Source organism: Protobothrops mucrosquamatus, unplaced genomic scaffold (assembly GCF_001527695.2).
Source record: "Protobothrops mucrosquamatus isolate PMUCROS unplaced genomic scaffold, P.Mucros_1.0 scaffold863, whole genome shotgun sequence".
Classification (NCBI taxonomy): Eukaryota; Metazoa; Chordata; class Lepidosauria; order Squamata; family Viperidae; genus Protobothrops; species Protobothrops mucrosquamatus.
In genome coordinates this window covers 535,491-553,426 of record NW_015387118.1, presented here as the reverse complement: position 1 = coordinate 553,426, position 17,936 = coordinate 535,491, and the positions used below count along the sequence as shown (strand labels likewise).

Here is a 17,936-nt window from a genome sequence, read left to right as displayed (position 1 = left end):
GGCCCAGGCAGCCGCGGCCCTTCGCCACCCGGCCCCACCTTGGCCCGGGCAGCCACGCCCCTTCCCCATCCTCCTGCTGCCGCTGCCGCCAAGCTCTCCGCCGCCCGGCCCCACCTTTAAGTTTTTTTCCTGAAATTTCCCTTAAAATGAAGGTGCGTGTTATACGCCGGTGCGTGTTATACGCCAATAAATACGGTATACAAAATTATTGAAGCAAATAAAGCTAGACCTGGAAAGATGGAAAAATCTGCAGCTGTCAATATTAGGAAGAATTGCTACAGTAAAAATGAATGTGTTGCCAAACATTTTATTTCTATTTCAAACGATTCCGATAAAACTTTGAGAGAAAATTCTTTCAAGATTTAAATTCATTAATTTTGAACTTTATTTGGCAGGGGAAAAAAGCTAGAATTAAGATGAAAACATTACAAGATGCTAAGGAAAATGGAGGTTTTGGGTTGCCGGAATGGAGGTTGTATTACCAAGCATCTGTGTTAACATGGGTGAAAGAGTGGATAACACTTAGAAATAAACGGTTGTTGTATCTAGAGGGACATGATTTACAATTGGGGTGGCACACTTTCTTATGGCACGGGAAAAACAGAGTCCATAAGTACTTTCAAAATCATTTTATAAGAAATGCCTTGTCAACAGTATGGGAAAAAATTAAAGCTAAAATATATTTAAAAATTCCAGGGTGGTTATCAATGATGGAGGCATTTATACATCCGAACGTGGTAGACTTTGAAAAAATATGGACATATAAAGATATTCTAAATATTGATGGGAAATTAAAATCTAAACAAGAACTGGAAAATCAGGGAATTAACTTATCCTGGTGGGCATATTTACAGATACAAAGTAGATATGAAAAAGATGTAAAAATGTATAGATTTTATAAGGATCAAACTGTGTTTGATAAGATTTTGTTAACCTCAGATGAGAAATTAATTAAGAAAATGTATAACTTTTTGTTAATTTTGGATATGGAAAGTGAACAAGTGAAAGAAACAATGACAAGATGGGCTATAATATAGAATTATAAAAATGGCAAATGTTATGGGAGAGAAACTACAAATTAACAATGTCAACTTCGTATAAAGAAAATCTGTATAAAATGTTTTACAGATGGCACCTGCCGCCAGCAAGATTAGCAAAAATGTTTAAAAATATGTCAGATAGATGTTGGAAATGTAAACATAACATAGGCACGTACTATCACATTTGGTGGACATGTGGTAAGGCAAAAGTCTATTGGAGAAAGATACATATGTGGTTAGAAAAAATATTGGGTGAACAAGTGGATTTTAAACCTGAACTTTTTTTACTAGGTATTATGCCTGAAAAGACTAATAAGCAGAAATTATATTTAATCTTACACATCACCACAGCAGCGAGAATAATTTTTGCACAATACTGGAAGAATGAAGGATTGCCATCAGAAGAAGAAATAATCAGGAAAATATTGGAATGTGCAGAGATGGACAGATTAACTATGAGGCTGAAAGATAAAGAAGATACAGACTATTATCAAATTTGGAACCTATTTTATTCTTGGTTAGAGGAAAGAATGAAGGATTAGGAATTGAACATGTATTAGCATAGCAAACTCCAGACAACTTGTTGATTGGAAAAATTAACATATGTTTATGGGGAAAAAAACCCAATAAAATCTTTATATAAAAAAAAAAGAAATTGAATTTTGAAACCCCTGAGTTAGATAATCACAAATCTCCAAATGGCTTTTTTCCAGGCTGGCTTCTCTCTGATAACCAAACACAGCCTCTTTCCCCAGCCCAAACATGTTGAGATTACAACTCCCAATACTCTGAAAGAAACTAAATGGGGAAAAAAGGTTTCCAAATTTAGTTTTTAACTAAACCCCATCTGCTGCAACCCATATACTACTAGAAAAAAAAAGTGTAGATTTGTGTCTGGCTTCCTAATTGGATCCAGATAAAATTTATCTCTTTTTCATCAGCACGTTGCCTCCTGCTGATTCATAGATCTTTCTTTACATTACAACAACAATTAACTTGGAGAATAGTACTGACAAATGTATTCAGAACTATGATTAAATAATCTAGGAAATACCAAGCAAACTATATTTGGCAATTGAATTCTGCCAAATCCTCTATTACCTAACCCAATGGGACTTCTTGTTGCACCTTACCAAGTCTTGCACATTCTGCTTCAATTTCAGGTCCTGCAGCTTCCAAAATTGCTTTGGAGACACCTGTAGAGATATGAAAAAGGGAAGAAGAATATGTATGAAAGTAAACAATGAACATCTCTGGTTACAAGAAAATTATTAGGATGTTCAGAAAATAGTTATTTGAAATTCAATACCTAATTTGGATGTGAAGTTTTCATTGGTCAAATTCACAATGACATCTGTGTTTTCCTTTATAATATCTCCTATCATTGACTGGAAGGTAATGGATCCAATCTGCATTTCATTACTCCCTAAAGCTGAAGTAGAAAGGGATCCAAAGAAACCTGTGATTGAAAAAAGAAGCACTATGATTGAGTTATAGCACTGATGAATAGAATAGAATAGAATAGAATAGAATAGAATAGAATAGAATAGAATAGAATAGAATAGAATAGAATAGAATTCTTTATTGGCCAAGTGTAGTTGGACACACAAGGAATTTGTCTCTGGTGAGTAAACTCTCAGTGTACATACAAGTAATATTGATAAATCATGATCATAACAACATAAAAATACATTCATCATAAATCATAAAATACAACACTTCATTATAAATCATAAGATGCAACACTTAGTGATAGTCACAGGATACTAGCTAAGCAACAACATAAATCATACTAGGATACTAAATAAAACAATATAAATTGTAAGGTACAAGCAACAAAATTACAATCATAAGAAAATAAGGATAGGTAATAGGAAAGATGAGAATAATAGTAATACAGCTTTACTAAATAGTTTGACGGTGTTGTAGGAATTAGTTGTTTAGCAGAGTGACAGCATGGGGGGAAACTGTCCTTGTGTCTAGTTGTTTTGGCATGCAATGCCCTATAGTGTCATCCTGAGGGAAGAAGTTAAAACAGTTTATGTCCCATCTGTATGCAGATTCATTGCTGTCTCAAACAAGACCCATCACTGTTGTATCATCTGCAAACTTCAGTACTTTAACAGAGGGATCTTTTTGAGATGCAGTCATTGGTAAATAGAGAGAAGAGAGCACACAGCCCTGGGGGCCCCCTGTGCTAATTGTACAGATATCTGTTGTGATTTTTGCCTAGCTTCACTTGCTGCTTCCTGTCTGTTATAAAGCTTATGATCCACTTAGAGGTCTGGTCAGGCCCAGCTAGCTGATTTAATTTAGTGAGAAGAGTATCTGGAATTCTGTACTGAATGCCAAGCTGAAGTCTACAAAAAGGACCCTTGCATAGGTCTTTGGAGATTCAAGATGTTGTAGGATGTAGTACAGAGCCATATTAACAGCATCATCTGCTGAATCTATTTGCTCAGTAGGCAAATTGCAAGGGGTCTAACAGCAGATCCGTGATGGTTTTCAGGTGGGCCAGCACTAACCTTTCAAAGGTTTTCATAATTATGGATGTCAGAGCAACCGGTCTGTAGTCATTCAGTTCTTTGATGGAGGGTTTTGTTGGCACTGGGATGATAGCAGAGCATTTGAAGCAAGAAGGAACATAGCACATCTGTAATGATTTATTAAAGATGCGGGTGAAGATGGAAGCCAATTGGTCAACACAAGCTTTCAAGCAAGAAGGAGTTATCTTGTCTGGGCCTGGTGCTTTTCCAGGCTTTTGTCTGTGAAATAAACCTTGCACATCGTTTTCCCAAGGGGATGGAGTCAGTTGTAGGAGGTTTGGCTGTTGTTGGTGTATCTGAGATGGGGATGGTGGAGATAGGTGACAGTGGTTTCCTCTCAAACCTATAGTAAAACACATTCAGGTCATCTGCCAGTTGTCGATTTCCTTCAGCATGGAGAGGATGCTTGCTGTAACCTGTGATATTTTTTGAGTTTGCCACATATTTGCTGGTTTATTTGTTGAGAACTGATTCCTTAGCTTTTCAGAGTAGCTTCTTTTTGCTGCTCTGATCTGATCTCCCTTGTTAATACATTTCGGGCCTGATTGTACAGTATTCTATCTTCTTTCCTGTAGGCTTCTTCTTTGGCACAACGTAACTGCTTGAGTTTAGCTGTGAACCAAGACTTGTTGTTACTGTATATTCGCAAGTTTCTGGTTGGCACACATGGATCTTCACAAAAACTAATATATGATGTTACAGTATCTGTGAGTTCATCCAAGTCGGCAGGTATCTTCGAAAATTTTCCAGTCAGTGCAGTCAAAGCAAGTCTGTAGCTTTAGCTTTGCCTTCTCTGTCCAAGACTTCACTGATTTAATTGTTGAACACAGAAGGACAATCTTGGCACAAGAGAAGTGAGCACTCCGTAAAGCCAGAGCTGCAAATGTTGAAGCAATAGTGTCTACATTTCTCTGTTCAGTATGTGGCAGAACATTCCGTGCTAACATCGGTCTCATCAGCCATCTACGGACACACCGTTGATGGCCCATAATCCATAAGATGTCAAGGTCTTCATCGAAATCGATGGACGAACAACATAAAAAGGTACAAGGTGAATCATACAATGATCAGAGTGTCCCACAGCTGCTCGTGGTAAAGACCGATAGGCATTTTTTAGTGTTGTGTAGCAATGGTCTAAAGTATTCTTGCATCTAGCAAGACAGTTAATGTGCTCAAAGTATTTTGGTAGCTCTTGGCTTAAGTTAACACAAAGAGGAGTGAATCAAGATTTTTTTCTTCAGCCCACATAATCTGGTCAGCAAGAGTTTGCAATGCTTTATTTGTGCAAGCTTGTGGCAAAATGTACACTGCAAATAGGACAAATGAGGAAAACTCTCGTGGAGAATAAAATGGTTTGCATTTGATTTTGTTTCACTTTTCCTTAGTCTATTCAAAATCCCATCTCGCTTACCCCGTCTCGGTCTTAGTCTTCGTCTTCTCCTTTTCTTTCCGTTGCTCCATTGTTCAGAGAAAGTTCCTTCTTCCTGTATTAGAATCTCTTCTTTGTTTGTAAAGGGGGGGGGAGAAGTCACAGAAAGCTGCCCATTAAAAAAACATTTCTTGATGCTTAACAATTGGTCTCTTGAGTATGGAATTTGAAGTGAATCACAGCAAATAATAGAAAATAACAAAACTATCAGATAGCATTTCACCGAGGCTGACATTGGCGCCATCTTCATGATATCCATGGACTGAGCACTATCCTCCCATTCCTTGTAAAATATATAAATACCTATTTCAAGAGCTAGTAAAAAAAAATCAATAAGGTCTGCATATCTGGGAAATGCTACTCTATCTACATATGCTACATATGCTACATATCTAAGATGCTACTCAACTCTGCCGATTTTTCCATGACCACCAAAGGGTGAAATTAGAAAATCTATGATCAAGATCTAGCAAATGTCCCCAAATTTTTAATAGAGGTGCCCCCAAAAAGGCCACTGAAACTGCATGCGCCTCACTAGAACAGTTCTTTGCCCGATGAAGAAGAGGACATTTCCAAGAGGAAAAAAATGTGGCTCATTCATATGCTGAAATAATTCAGGGAAACATTATAATCATCAAGGATTTGCTGAACAAGTCATTCTACTCTAGTTTGTGCTTCATAAGTTTGGTCTAGTGGTTAAGGCACCAGGCTACAAAGTGGGAGACTATGAGTTCCAGTTCCACCTGAGGCATGAAAGCCAGCTGGGTGGCTTTGGGCCAGTCACTCTCTCTCAGCCTAACTCACCTCACAGGATTGTTGTTGTTGGGAAAAGAGGAGTTCGCCCCCTTGAGAAATTTTTCAAAATAATAAAGGCAGGATACAAATAAATAAACAAATCATACTAAGCTGTGATTCACAAACAATAATAGCTGTATTTGTACAGTGCATTAACTACCAAAACCAACTAAATCATGCTATGGCTTTGCATATGTGGTCATGGCCATTCTGAAAGAAAGTATAAAACAGAAGATCTCCAGCCTTTCTGGCTTTGCAGACTGGTGGGGGGCGGAGGGAGAGGGAATGACTATGTGTGAGGCATGGGCGCATGAGCACACGTGCTTACCTGCCACTTCCATGGCCCGGTTCCAAACGGGCCAAGGCCCAGTAGTGGGCCAAGGGCCGGAGGTTGAGGACCCCTGGTATAAAACATCTTCTGAAAATGTAGTCCCTCCATTCTTCTAGTAGCTATTACTGATATTATTTAAAGGAAGGCCTGTCCACATATAACTCATATTACATCCCAGTTGGACCTAATATAGTTCTGGAACTCATAATAAGAAAAAGGTGGAGAAAGAAGAAAAGTCCGTCCAACTGAGCCCACCCATTACCTGCCATTTCTTCACTGCTCGGTGGCGCAGCCTGGAGAACACCATCAATCCCAGATCGAAAAACCTCTGTAAATGCCTAGGGGGGAAAGTTATCCATCTGTTTCCAAAACTTTGCAAAAAAGGAACAATAACACCATGGAACCATTCTTACAAAAATTGAATAATGGCACTGGGGGTAAAGGACTCACAAATTTGGGGGTCATGAGGGACAGTGTCATTGGATGCCCCTTGATATAATGAGTGTTTCTACTAAAAATAGGTGCATCCAACATCTTCAGTAAAATATAACAGCTTCCTGAATAGGGGGAAGCCAGCAAGCTGTTAACTCTATATTTTTACTAAAATTTACTAACATTATGGCAAAATTGCTTCACCCACCCTACCACTACCCTGCCAAAACCAAGAGGCTGTGGGTAACTGCTTGATTTGACTGTCCTGAAAGATAGGACAGTCATTTGTCATCTTTGAGCAGCAGAGATGATTGAATAGAAAAATAAAAATACAACCAAATAGGATCAGAGCGATATGTGTACAATTTCATAGAATTTTTAAACATGGTTAATGGGATAAGCCACATTTGGCTGGATTTGAACATACTATGTCACAAACCCTAACAAAACAAAACATTAAGTTTGGTATAATGGCTAGAAACCAGGAGACCATGAGTTCAACTCCCATCTTAATCATGAAAAAACAACCTGGTTATTTTGGGCCACTCTCTCTCTCTCAGCCCAACCAACCTTACAGGGTTGTTGTTGTAGGGAAAATAGGATGAGGAAGGTTTATTGGGTATTTGCTGCCTTATTTGTAAAAATAGTAAAGGTGGATAAAAACAAACGAACGAATGAATAAATTTAGCCAAAATCAAGCAAATCATATTGTAGTTTCGAAAGATATGTGGATCACCTTTGAATGTATCTGGGGAAGCAGATGCCCATCCAGCAATCCAACTTTGCTGCTGCTGTTTTTGTAATTACTAGCTGGATATTTACAATTATTTCTGCAAGGTAAAGTTTGAGGTTTCTTAAAAACAAACGGCAATTTCTTATTTGGAAGAAAAGTAACATTACCTTTATATTGTCTTTATCTTTTGGATGTAGGAGAACATGAACTTTCTGAAGGGACTTGAAATTCTTCTTTCTACTGAACGTAAGTATTTCCTTAAACATACATTTAGCCACCTCAGAATTTGGAAAATTAAAACCTCCAGTCCCAATGGCTGGGAATGAGATAGACTTTAATGATAACATTTCAGTCCTCTCCAGACATTTCCTCATAATATTTTGAAGTTTCTGTAAAATATAAAGCAATATTTCACGATCATGCTTTAAAAGGCCCAATATTAAGACAATATTAATTTAGGAGCCAGAATAGACAAGAGGTGTGCACAGATCAACCTCATTCACACATAAAGACAGGGATATGAAAAACATGGAGAGCTACATCCAACTTCAACTCAGCATATTCAATTGCATCAAAACTATGGCTCTGGTTTTGAAGAATGGCTTACAAAGAAACACCTTTTTTTTTTTTGTAAGAAGACGTAATGTATACATTCTGATATCAGCCCATCAGCGGATAAGCCAACCCTCAAAAATTTTAACCAAAGCACAATGGAAAATATCCTGCTAATGGATACGCTGTTCCAATTTATCATGGAATTTTAGTTAAAAATTCGAGGGTCAGTTATATACAGATGGGCCTATTCACAAGTATATATGGGTAATTTTAAAACTATGATCATATATCCTTGTAGATAAACCATCTGCAGATAAGCTGAACTCATTTTAGCACCCCAAATTCTTAGCTTATCTTCAAATATATAAAGTATTCAGGAATAAGATGGACAATTTAGCATGAATGCTTTGTAACTTTAATGCAAATTAACACAAAAAGACAGATGTTAAAACCAAAACCAATAACAGAGCTATTGAGAATGCCCAGGAAAGTATTGGCAAAGCTCAAGAAACTGCCTTGAATATTGCCAAGGAGCATAAAAGGAAGTATCGGCTTCCACTATTCTTTAACCTGAATTGTTAATTTCATGTAGAGACATAAGATTATAAACAAGGGTCATCAACAATCCTTGTTGACTCATGAACATTATATTCCAAGACAATTACAGCAAACAAGGAAGCAAAATGAACCAGTACCTTGATTGCACTCCCTTTTCCTGCATCCCACTGTGGAACTATAACGTGGAACAAAACACAGGAAAGGTTATGCCCGTCGGTTTGAATTACACGGTTGCCTAGGGCTCCTTGATCTTGGACCACTTGATCAAACTCATCTTGAAGCTGAACTCCAGCCTTCTGCAGCACAGCTTTTGAAAGTGGGCCTACGCCAAGCTTTAGATCCTCACCAATAGTGCTTACGATAACATCCGTCTGGAATCAAAGCCACGTTAAAATTACTTCCAAGATTTTATGTATTACAAGATTAACTGACTAGGACCTAAGTATGTGTATCACAGAGTATTCTTTGACCCATGATGCTGTTATTAAGGTAACATAGGGAGAAAACAGCCCTTAAACAAATGAGACATCTTTGATCCACTGGAGACTCCAGCAGGGAATGGGAACGGTATGGGAAAAAGGTTGCTAATTTTTTGCAACTCCATCGCCAATGACTCATATCATAATGAATTAGTTCCCAATTTGGCATGGATTATTAATTCAAGAGGTTGGACGAATGGCAGAGAAATCATTAGTGCTTCCTTCCATTATCAAGGTTTAAGCATGCCTTTTCCATTAACACCCAAAGATGCTTTTTCATGAGGCAACTGGACTTTTTTGTTTTTTGAAGACAACAAAGTCCACATTTTAGACAGAGAGGACCGTTATTTTGAAAGAGGGGTCAAAGAGGCCATCTATATCAAAATTGAACAGCCCTCTCTCAACAGAGGGTGAGGGATCCGACATCATATATCTTCAGTCTACAACACAGTCCTTTCAACAGTTCGAAGAAGGCCCCACACCCATTTGCACCACTCAGGTGACCATGACGAGAAATATAAACCTCCAGGTGACATCAAGAATGCAAATGACCAGCTGTTTGCCAGTATAAATCCTTTCATTCCCCACCATCCAGTCAGAGCTGAAAAAGCTTCTTGGATGAGAAGTGAAACGTCTTCAAAGAAAAACAAAAAAATCCAGTTGCCTCATGAAAAAGCATCTTTGGGACAAGTATGACCTGGATGACTGAGAATCTCTATAGAAAATCATGGTGAAAATGTATCTACTTTTCCCCTTTGATTGCCTTTTTGCTAAACAGTAAGATACCATACATTAATATCTTATTATTTTTACTTTTTCCTCCCATAAAATTCCTTAATGAAAAAGGGATAGAATCTACTAATTGCAATAATCAGAAAACACTCTAGAATTACAAAGATGACGACCCATTAAGATTCAAGCATTATACTGAAATAAGATTAACACTGCTTCATAATAGGGCTCCAGTGACATTCTACAAATGATAACTCCTATTCTTGCTACTTAGCATCTCAACAAATATTGTAGAGAATTTGTAACAAGAATAGAAGAATTTCCATTAACAGAACCCACAAAATAGAGCATGGAAATTCAGTTCATATCCTTTGCCCAGATGTGAAAAGTAGAATTTTCTACTACTCATGCAGCACATCCCTGGTTCAGAATCTTCTCTCCAAAGGCAAGAACCTTTAAAATTAGTCAAGACTAAAAGACTATTCCAGTCTTCTCCAAGATGTGCACCTAATTTTAATCTAACACAACGAATCCATCTGGGCATTGGAGAAGACGATATTCAGATGCAATTTTGTTTAAGATTTCTCCTTCAATGTATCAAAATATCAGCATTTTAGAAGCATAATATAAATGGTTTTAAATGAATAAAAATATGTTTTAGCTGCATTGAAGATAATTTAAGTTCCTCTGCTAATATAAATGTTTACCGTAGCATCTTCGATGCCTTTTTCTTCTAGGAAAAGTTTCAGACCTTCATGAGAGGTCACCACAAGATCGTCTTCACTCTCCATAACTTGACTGATTGAAGGAGATGACAGTGATGTGGGGAGGGGTGGTCCACTTTTAAACACTTCGCGTAAAGCATCAGAAAAAGCCTGAACTGTTTTGGGGGTCGTATCTACCAGGCAAATCTGTTTCAGGCTGCTGTTCTCAGAAAATTGTTCTAAGGTTTCCTTAATGGCTGTTAAAATGGAATGAGTGCACTCTTTTATTGGGAATCCAAAAATCCCAGAGCTTATGGCAGGGATAGCTATGGAGCGATGACTGAATTTTTCTGCCAGTTTTAAGCTTTCCCTTACAGCTTTCTTTAATAGTTGTATACAGTTTTCTTTGTTGGCACTGGTCCATCTTGGCCCAACAGCATGAATCACCTGTTTACATGGCAAGTTCCAAGCTCCCGTGATTACTGCACAGCCAGGCTTCAGCTCTCCATGTTTCTGTATGAGACCATCACATTCATCTTGCAACTGTGGGCCAGCCGCTTTTAGCAAAGCATTGGCAAGGCCACCAATGTGCTTCAGTGCTTCATTTGATGCGTTGACCACAACATCCGCTTGATAACGGGTCAGATCTCCCATACAGACCTGTATCACCACACCATTTTTTAAGTCTACCTTGGTTTGAAGGTGTTCTACATTTTCTGAAGAACCTCCATTTTTCTCATCATCTCTTTGCAATCTGATCAAACAGTTGAAGTCTGTTTTCACTTGGTTAACATAGTAATGTTCTTGGTTTCTAAAAAGGTCTTTCACTCCAGGTTTATCAAACACTACATTCACGGAGTGCAGTAAAGACAGCATTTGTTGTACCATCACTGCTGCCTCTGTCACTTCTACTTTGGGTCCACTCAAGACAATGTCCTTCTGTTTTGGCAGGAGTCCAAAATTAATTATCAGGCCTTTCTTGTTCAAATCACACCAAACCTTCTGTTTTGCTTCCTCTATAAACTGCACCATAGCCACTGACTTGGCTGGAATTACAGTTTGCATGTGGGTGTTTCTTTCAACAAAATCAGAAAGTTGTTGGTAGACATCTGCTACAACTGTTGTATAACCAGCCACAATAATTTTAGCCTCTCCATCCAAATCAATCCAGTCCTCAATTATTATACTTTCTTCAACAGAATTATTTAGCTTCTGAAGATGCTTAATTAGTTCTTTCCATTGCTTTCTGTGGATGAGTTCCTGATCCTTCAATGTAATGCATTTGTGATTCAAGCATTTCTTTATTTGTTCCTCTGCTTTTAAGAGGTCTTCAGGAGAATATCCTACCAAAGCTATAGAATCATGTGTAAGTTCATAGGCAGCATTAATTTTATTTGCCGTAAATAGGCTCCATGACAACTTAACAGGGTCTGCATTTTGTAGGAATTGAAAAATAGAAGGATGAATATTGACATTTTTCTCCACTATCCTGAACATCTTCTCTAGTAAGTCACTTTTCATTTTGTAAACCTCTGTAGGTATCCCATTCAGTTGCAACTGCTTTGCTGAAGCATCATAACTCCATTTCAGCCCAGTGTTTTCCTCACTGATATTCTCTTCTAGCAAGATATGCTGCAAAACTTTATACTTTACTGGGGAAATTGACAACGTTTGCTGTAATGTTTGCCCGGCTATTTCAGCATCCTTGGTCAAATGTTCTATATATTCCCTCAACTCTTTCTCCACACTACCCACAGTGAATGCAAAACCAGCTAGAGTAACACAATTTTTGGAGTCGTCCGGCACAGCCAATACATTTTTTAACAAATTGCTTTCTAGGGTCTCCCATGCTTCTGGAATGATTTTGCATTTAACTGTCTCGAACTTTGACAGGATGCACGCAAACTCCTCAGAAACTTTATCTTTCCAAGACTTAACCAATTGTTTTATGGACTTTCTTTTCTTAGCTAAGATAGCGGAGGGAGACAGTACGAGTTCTGGTTGCTCACAAGTTGCCTGGGGCCATATTACTTCACAGAAACAATTGGCCATTTCTTTCTCTATTTCTTGGATTAATGTATTCTTTCCTTGTAGAAATTGCCATATATAAGGATCTAAAGGGACACTGATTGATTCCGGCATCTTGATTTGTGGCTTCTCCTTTCCATACAAAACTGTATCCAATGAACTGTAGAATGGATAAACCAGGACTGACTGGCCATTTAATGAGTGCTGCTTTTTCAGTGCTGTCAGGGCAGCTATAAACAAACAAACAAAAATAGAATATACTGAGAATTTGAATAAGAAGTTGCAATAGAAATAGATACAATTCAGATATCATGCGGTGAACATGTACTTACAAAACAAACATAATTTTCAAATTTTTTGGAACACAGCTTCTAAAAATCAATAAAGAATTTTTCAGCATTTTTTTTTTAAAATCCATTATTATTCATTTGCTCAATGCTGATATGCTGTATTTGTCATAATAAACTACATCGTTCTACCAACATTTATAAGTTTAAATATTTCTCCATACATTTTCTCTTTATTCACAATCATCTACTAGTCCTAATTTTTAGCCATTTGTGCATAGCTTGCAATCATTCACTCCATTTTCCCATCAAACACAACTACCTAATATATCTTTGATGGATTAATTAAGTCACTACAAGTATTCCTCATATTTCATCCACATCAGACAAGTTTGCTTTATTCTCTGATCAAAACTGAACCATTTATTATTATCAATTAAATGTATTATGGCTGCCTATTCTGGGCAATTCACAAAATTCAAATACAGAATTAAAAAAGTTAAAACATAAAATAAAACTGGACAATCCAGACTACCAATTAACCATCACAATAAAATATGATGGAGCTCCTACTAACTTAGGTCTGTGAATATTTATGCTTATTTCCATCATGTATCACTCAAACTCACTTTACTTTCATCACACAATGCTCTTATATCTTTGAGCAAACAACTTTCAACTCCATCTCTGCAATAAATGTTCCATAATTCAAGCACATTTCTTTATGCTGCAAACCACATCCAGGGAGTAAAGAAATAAATGCACATTGTCTGTCTCACAAACTCCAGTCTTTGTCCTGTGATATAATAATCAGTTTTAGGCTGCTGCTGTTGTGTCTTCTCTGCTAATTCTGCCATTTGAAATTCTATTGATATGCACACATCAAGCCCAATGCTGTTATGTGCCCAAACTTCCCACATCAGTTTTTGATTTCTAGCCAAGCAGTAGCAAACTCCTTTTGTGTAAAAATAGAACAATTACCTTGGGAGTCATCAAATTTAACCAGAGCTGAATCTTCTGTAGGTAACATCTGAATATCGGACACCTGCCCTCCTCCTTTTTTTGGACTTTCAAAGTAAAGAGTTAGGAATTCGCTGGATGTTGCAGCTGGAATATTCTCAACTTTGATTACATTAGTCAATTCGAGGGGTCTGGCTGTAAGTCTGTACTGCTGGAATCTGCGGTTCTTGGAACATTGCTTAAGAAAATTTGCAGCTGCTAAAAACAGAAATCAGAAGTTCTTAAATATCTGCTTCCCATTTATGTGCACACATGTGAACACAGAGTTTAAAGATTCAATTATAGGTAGCTCTCAACTAACAAACACAATTGAGCCCAAACTTTATGTTGCTAAGTGAGACAGTGAATTTTGCCCCGTTAACAATCTTTCTTGCCACAATTGTTAAGAGAATCACTGCAGTTGTTACTAACATGGTTGTTAAGCAAATCAGGCTTCCCCATTGATATTGCTTGTCAGAAGGTTGCAAAAGGTGATCGATTACCTGACCTTGGGACATTTCAGCCATCATAAATATGAGTCAATAGCCAAGCATCTGAATTTTGATCACATGACAAGGGGGATGCGGCAATGGCCGTGTGAAAACCAATCAGCAGTGTGCTGCAGCTGCCAAAAAGGCCAACACAGTGCTAGGCTGCATTAACAGAGGGATAGAATCAAGATCACGTGAAGTATTAATACCACTTTACAATGCCTTGGTAAGGCCACACTTGGAATACTGCATCCAGTTTTGGTCACCACAATGTAAAAAAGATGTTGAGACTCTAGAAAGAGTACAGAGAAGAGCAACAAAGATGATCAGGGGACTTGAGGCTAAAACATATAAGGAACGGCTGCTGGAGTTGGGTATGTCTAGTTTAATGAAGAGAAGGACGAGGGGGACATGATAGCAGTGTTCCAATATCTCAGGGGCTGCCACAAAGAAGAGGGAGTGAAGCTATTTTCCAAAGAGTCTGAAGGCAGGAAAAGAAGCAACGAATGGAAACTAATCAAGGAGAGAAGCAACCTAGAACTAAGGAGAAACTTCCTGACAGTTAGAACAATTAACCAATGGAACAACCTGCCTCCAGAAGCGGTGAATGCTCCAACACTGGAGGTTTTAAAGAAGAGACTGGACAGCCATTTGTCCGAAATGGTGTAGGGTTTCCTGCCTGAGCAGGGGGTTGGACTCGATGACCTCCAAGGTCCCTTCTAACTTTATTATTATTATTATTATTATTATTATTATTATTATTATTATTATTATTATTATTATTATTATTATTATTATTATTATTGTCACTTTTGTAGTGGTTGTAACTTCAAATGTCACTAAGTGAACTGTTGTAAGTCAAGTACTATCTGTACGATGTTGCAACAGATCAACGTTCTCTGTATGTTTTCATAAACCCTGGCCAATCCCTAAAAGTTAAGCAAATACTGGGTTGTTATTTGGATAGGATATTTCCAGGAATACCTCGGGTTGATAGTTAAACTGAGAATGGAAAAATATCCTGTAAAAAAGTAAAAGCAAACCACTTCCATACAGTTGTCAAGAATAGTGCATGGAGGTATCCATGTAGTCACCAGTTTGCAGGTGGCTCCCATTCTCCCAGCACTGACAATATCTGGGAAGACATGTCACTTTCACCCAGGAATTACTGTAGATTAAAAGCAACCTTCATGTTTAGAGCCGGAGCTTTTGTATGGAACTGAATGCACTTTTGAGAAAAAGGGTGGGGAGATTAATCGAATAAATTAGCAGATAGTATAGGTACTCCTCAGCTTAGAACCATTATAAAGCCTGCCCATTATGGTTGTAAGTCATGGCCGACCCAATTTTTCAATTCTTTTTGTTATGGTCATTAAGAGAATCATCCTGATTGTCAAGTGATTGCTGCAGTTGTTAAACAAATGCTGCAGGCATTAAGCAAATCCATTGTTCACTATGAAGCATTTTTGCAGAAAATCAAAAGTAAAAGTTGATTTTCAGCAAAAATGTCATAGATCGCGATCACGTAACCATGGGATACTGCAATGGAGGCCAGTTGCCCAAATACAATCATGTGACTACAGAGGGTCCTTAGCTGGCAGAATTTTGAGCCCAGGTCATAGACCAAGGATTCCCAGTACAGTGGAACTGGAAAACAGTAGTGATGAATAGTATCTCCCTACTTATGCATGTCTTTTAAAAGAGGGAGGAAGAGCATCTGGCATTAATTCTTGTCCTTTAGAATTAGAATGGTGAATCAGCTAGTAGGAAGTTTTCTGGCATAAAAAGGTAGTTCCTATTTTCTTATCTACCTATGAGAAACACATCTACTTAAGTACATGGCCAAATGGCTTCATGGCAGCAAGTTACCTTTAACACTTTCCTTTAGCCATCACTCACATGGCTTAGCAATGTAAAAAGAATCCAGAACATAGGGAAAGAATTGGTTAGAAGTGGTAGGAGTTAAAGACAAAAAAAAATTAAGGGATACAGATCTGAGAAAAATTATAAGGGCTATGGTGCTCCTGTTAAGCAGGAGCACTAAGTCTGCTCCAGCACAGACAAAGAGGCAGAGTCCAACTCTCTCTGAGTCACATGTTTATTCAGATCAGGACAAAAGTCGGTCCTCCTATAAGGCTGGAAAGACCCTGAACAATTTCTTCAGCATGCTTTTAGAGTAGAATAGAATAGAGCTGGAAGGGATCTTGGAGGTCTTCTAGTTCAGCTCAAGCAGGAGAACCTATACCATCTCAGACAGGTGATTGTCTAGTCTCTTCTTAAAAATTTCCAGTGATGGACAGCCCACGATTTCTGGAGGCAAGCTGTTCCACTGGTTGACTGTCCTCACTGTCAGGAAGTTTCTCCTTAATTCCAGGTTGCTTCTCTCTTTGATCAGTTTCCAACCATTGTTTCTCGTCCTCCCCTCTGGTGCTCTGCTGAACGTGACCCACTCATCCTTGTGGCAGTCCCTCAGATACTGGAATACTGTTATCATGTCTGCCCTATTTCTTCTTTTTAGACTAGCCAAACCCAGGTCCCTCAGACATTCTTTGTATGTTTTAGTCTCCAGGCCTTGGATCATCTTAGTTTCTCTTCTCTGAATTTTTTCCAAACTCTCAACATCTTTTTTGTAATATGGTGACCAAAATTGGCTGAAGTATTTCAGGTGTGGTCTTATTGGGGTTTTATAAAGTGGAACTAATACTTTGTGTGATCTTGATTCTATACCTCTGTTTATACAACCCAGGATTGTATTGGCTTTTTTGGTTGCTGCTGCACACTGCTGGCTTATAGTCATTGTCCACTAGGACTCCAAGCTCCCTCTCACAGTTACTGTTTTTAAGCCAGGTCTCGCCCAATTTATACTTTTTACTTTTATACTTGGATCCATAAGCAGGAAACACAGCTGATTAACAGCAGATAAAGAAAGTACCAAAATATCCATGCCCATTTTTAGCAAGTTTTATTTAAGACCATTTGTGGTTTCCCTCTCATCCTTTCCCACACTCAGGATACATGTCCTTTATTTCAGCCATTTCAATATAGGAATCAGAATCCTGATCAACAACTCTCATAGATTTGTGGGGTTCAAGTTCTTGTGACACCCCCCCCCCAAGTGACTATAGGTGACAGGGACTGAAGTCCAACGTATCAGAAACACACTCGACTAGGAAAGGGTATCGTACACCATAAAATTCTCCAAATATTAAACATCTGAGCAATGAGCTTAGAGATCTTACCAGTGCTTTGCTGAAAGGTTATCACTGCAGCCTTCTTCTCATTTATCTGTTCAATGTGGAAGGTACCATCTCCTGAAAGAGCATTGATGTTATCCACCAGTTGCGTTAATGTATCCGGGTGGATATTTTCTTCAACATTTTCAAGGACTACTTGTGAAGATCTTTGAGGATAGTTAAGAATATTCTTCTCAGCATATGGAGCATCCCCAGCTGGCCCACTTCTTAGGGTAACATTCTGTGTCTGGCAGTCTTGCACTTCTAATTTTTTAAAAAAGGAGTAAATAAAAAGATTCAGCTGCACAGGGTTGGCTTATATTTTTAAATTACTTAAATATACCAGGGAGCCAGTTTGGAATAGTGGCCACCCCAACGATGCCCTTGACGCGATGGCCCGGTGCCTGGAGGCCGTGAGGGTCTGGATGGGGAGGAACAAACTCAGACTCAACCCGTCCAAGACCGAGTGGCTGTGGCTACCAGCGCCTCGGCATAGTCAGCTGATTCCATCGCTGACTATAGGGGGCGAAACTTTGGCCCCCTCGGATCGGGTCCGCAACTTGG

General features: G+C 38.4%; 1 protein-coding gene across 1 annotated transcript in view; it reads right to left on the bottom strand.

Moving 5' to 3' along the window:
• Positions 1-17,936, bottom strand: part of LOC107290277 (protein mono-ADP-ribosyltransferase PARP14) — a 34,864-nt gene that overhangs the window by 13,989 nt on the left and 2,939 nt on the right. Inside the window, exons 4-11 of the mRNA XM_029284717.1 lie at positions 17,379-17,636; positions 13,631-13,867; positions 10,338-12,592; positions 8,557-8,790; positions 7,474-7,695; positions 6,404-6,479; positions 2,350-2,499; positions 2,174-2,236 (exon numbers count right to left, since the gene is read on the bottom strand). Coding sequence (XP_029140550.1) covers positions 2,174-2,236; positions 2,350-2,499; positions 6,404-6,479; positions 7,474-7,695; positions 8,557-8,790; positions 10,338-12,592; positions 13,631-13,867; positions 17,379-17,636 — 3,495 coding nt within the window. The remainder of the gene's footprint in view (positions 1-2,173; positions 2,237-2,349; positions 2,500-6,403; positions 6,480-7,473; positions 7,696-8,556; positions 8,791-10,337; positions 12,593-13,630; positions 13,868-17,378; positions 17,637-17,936) is intronic.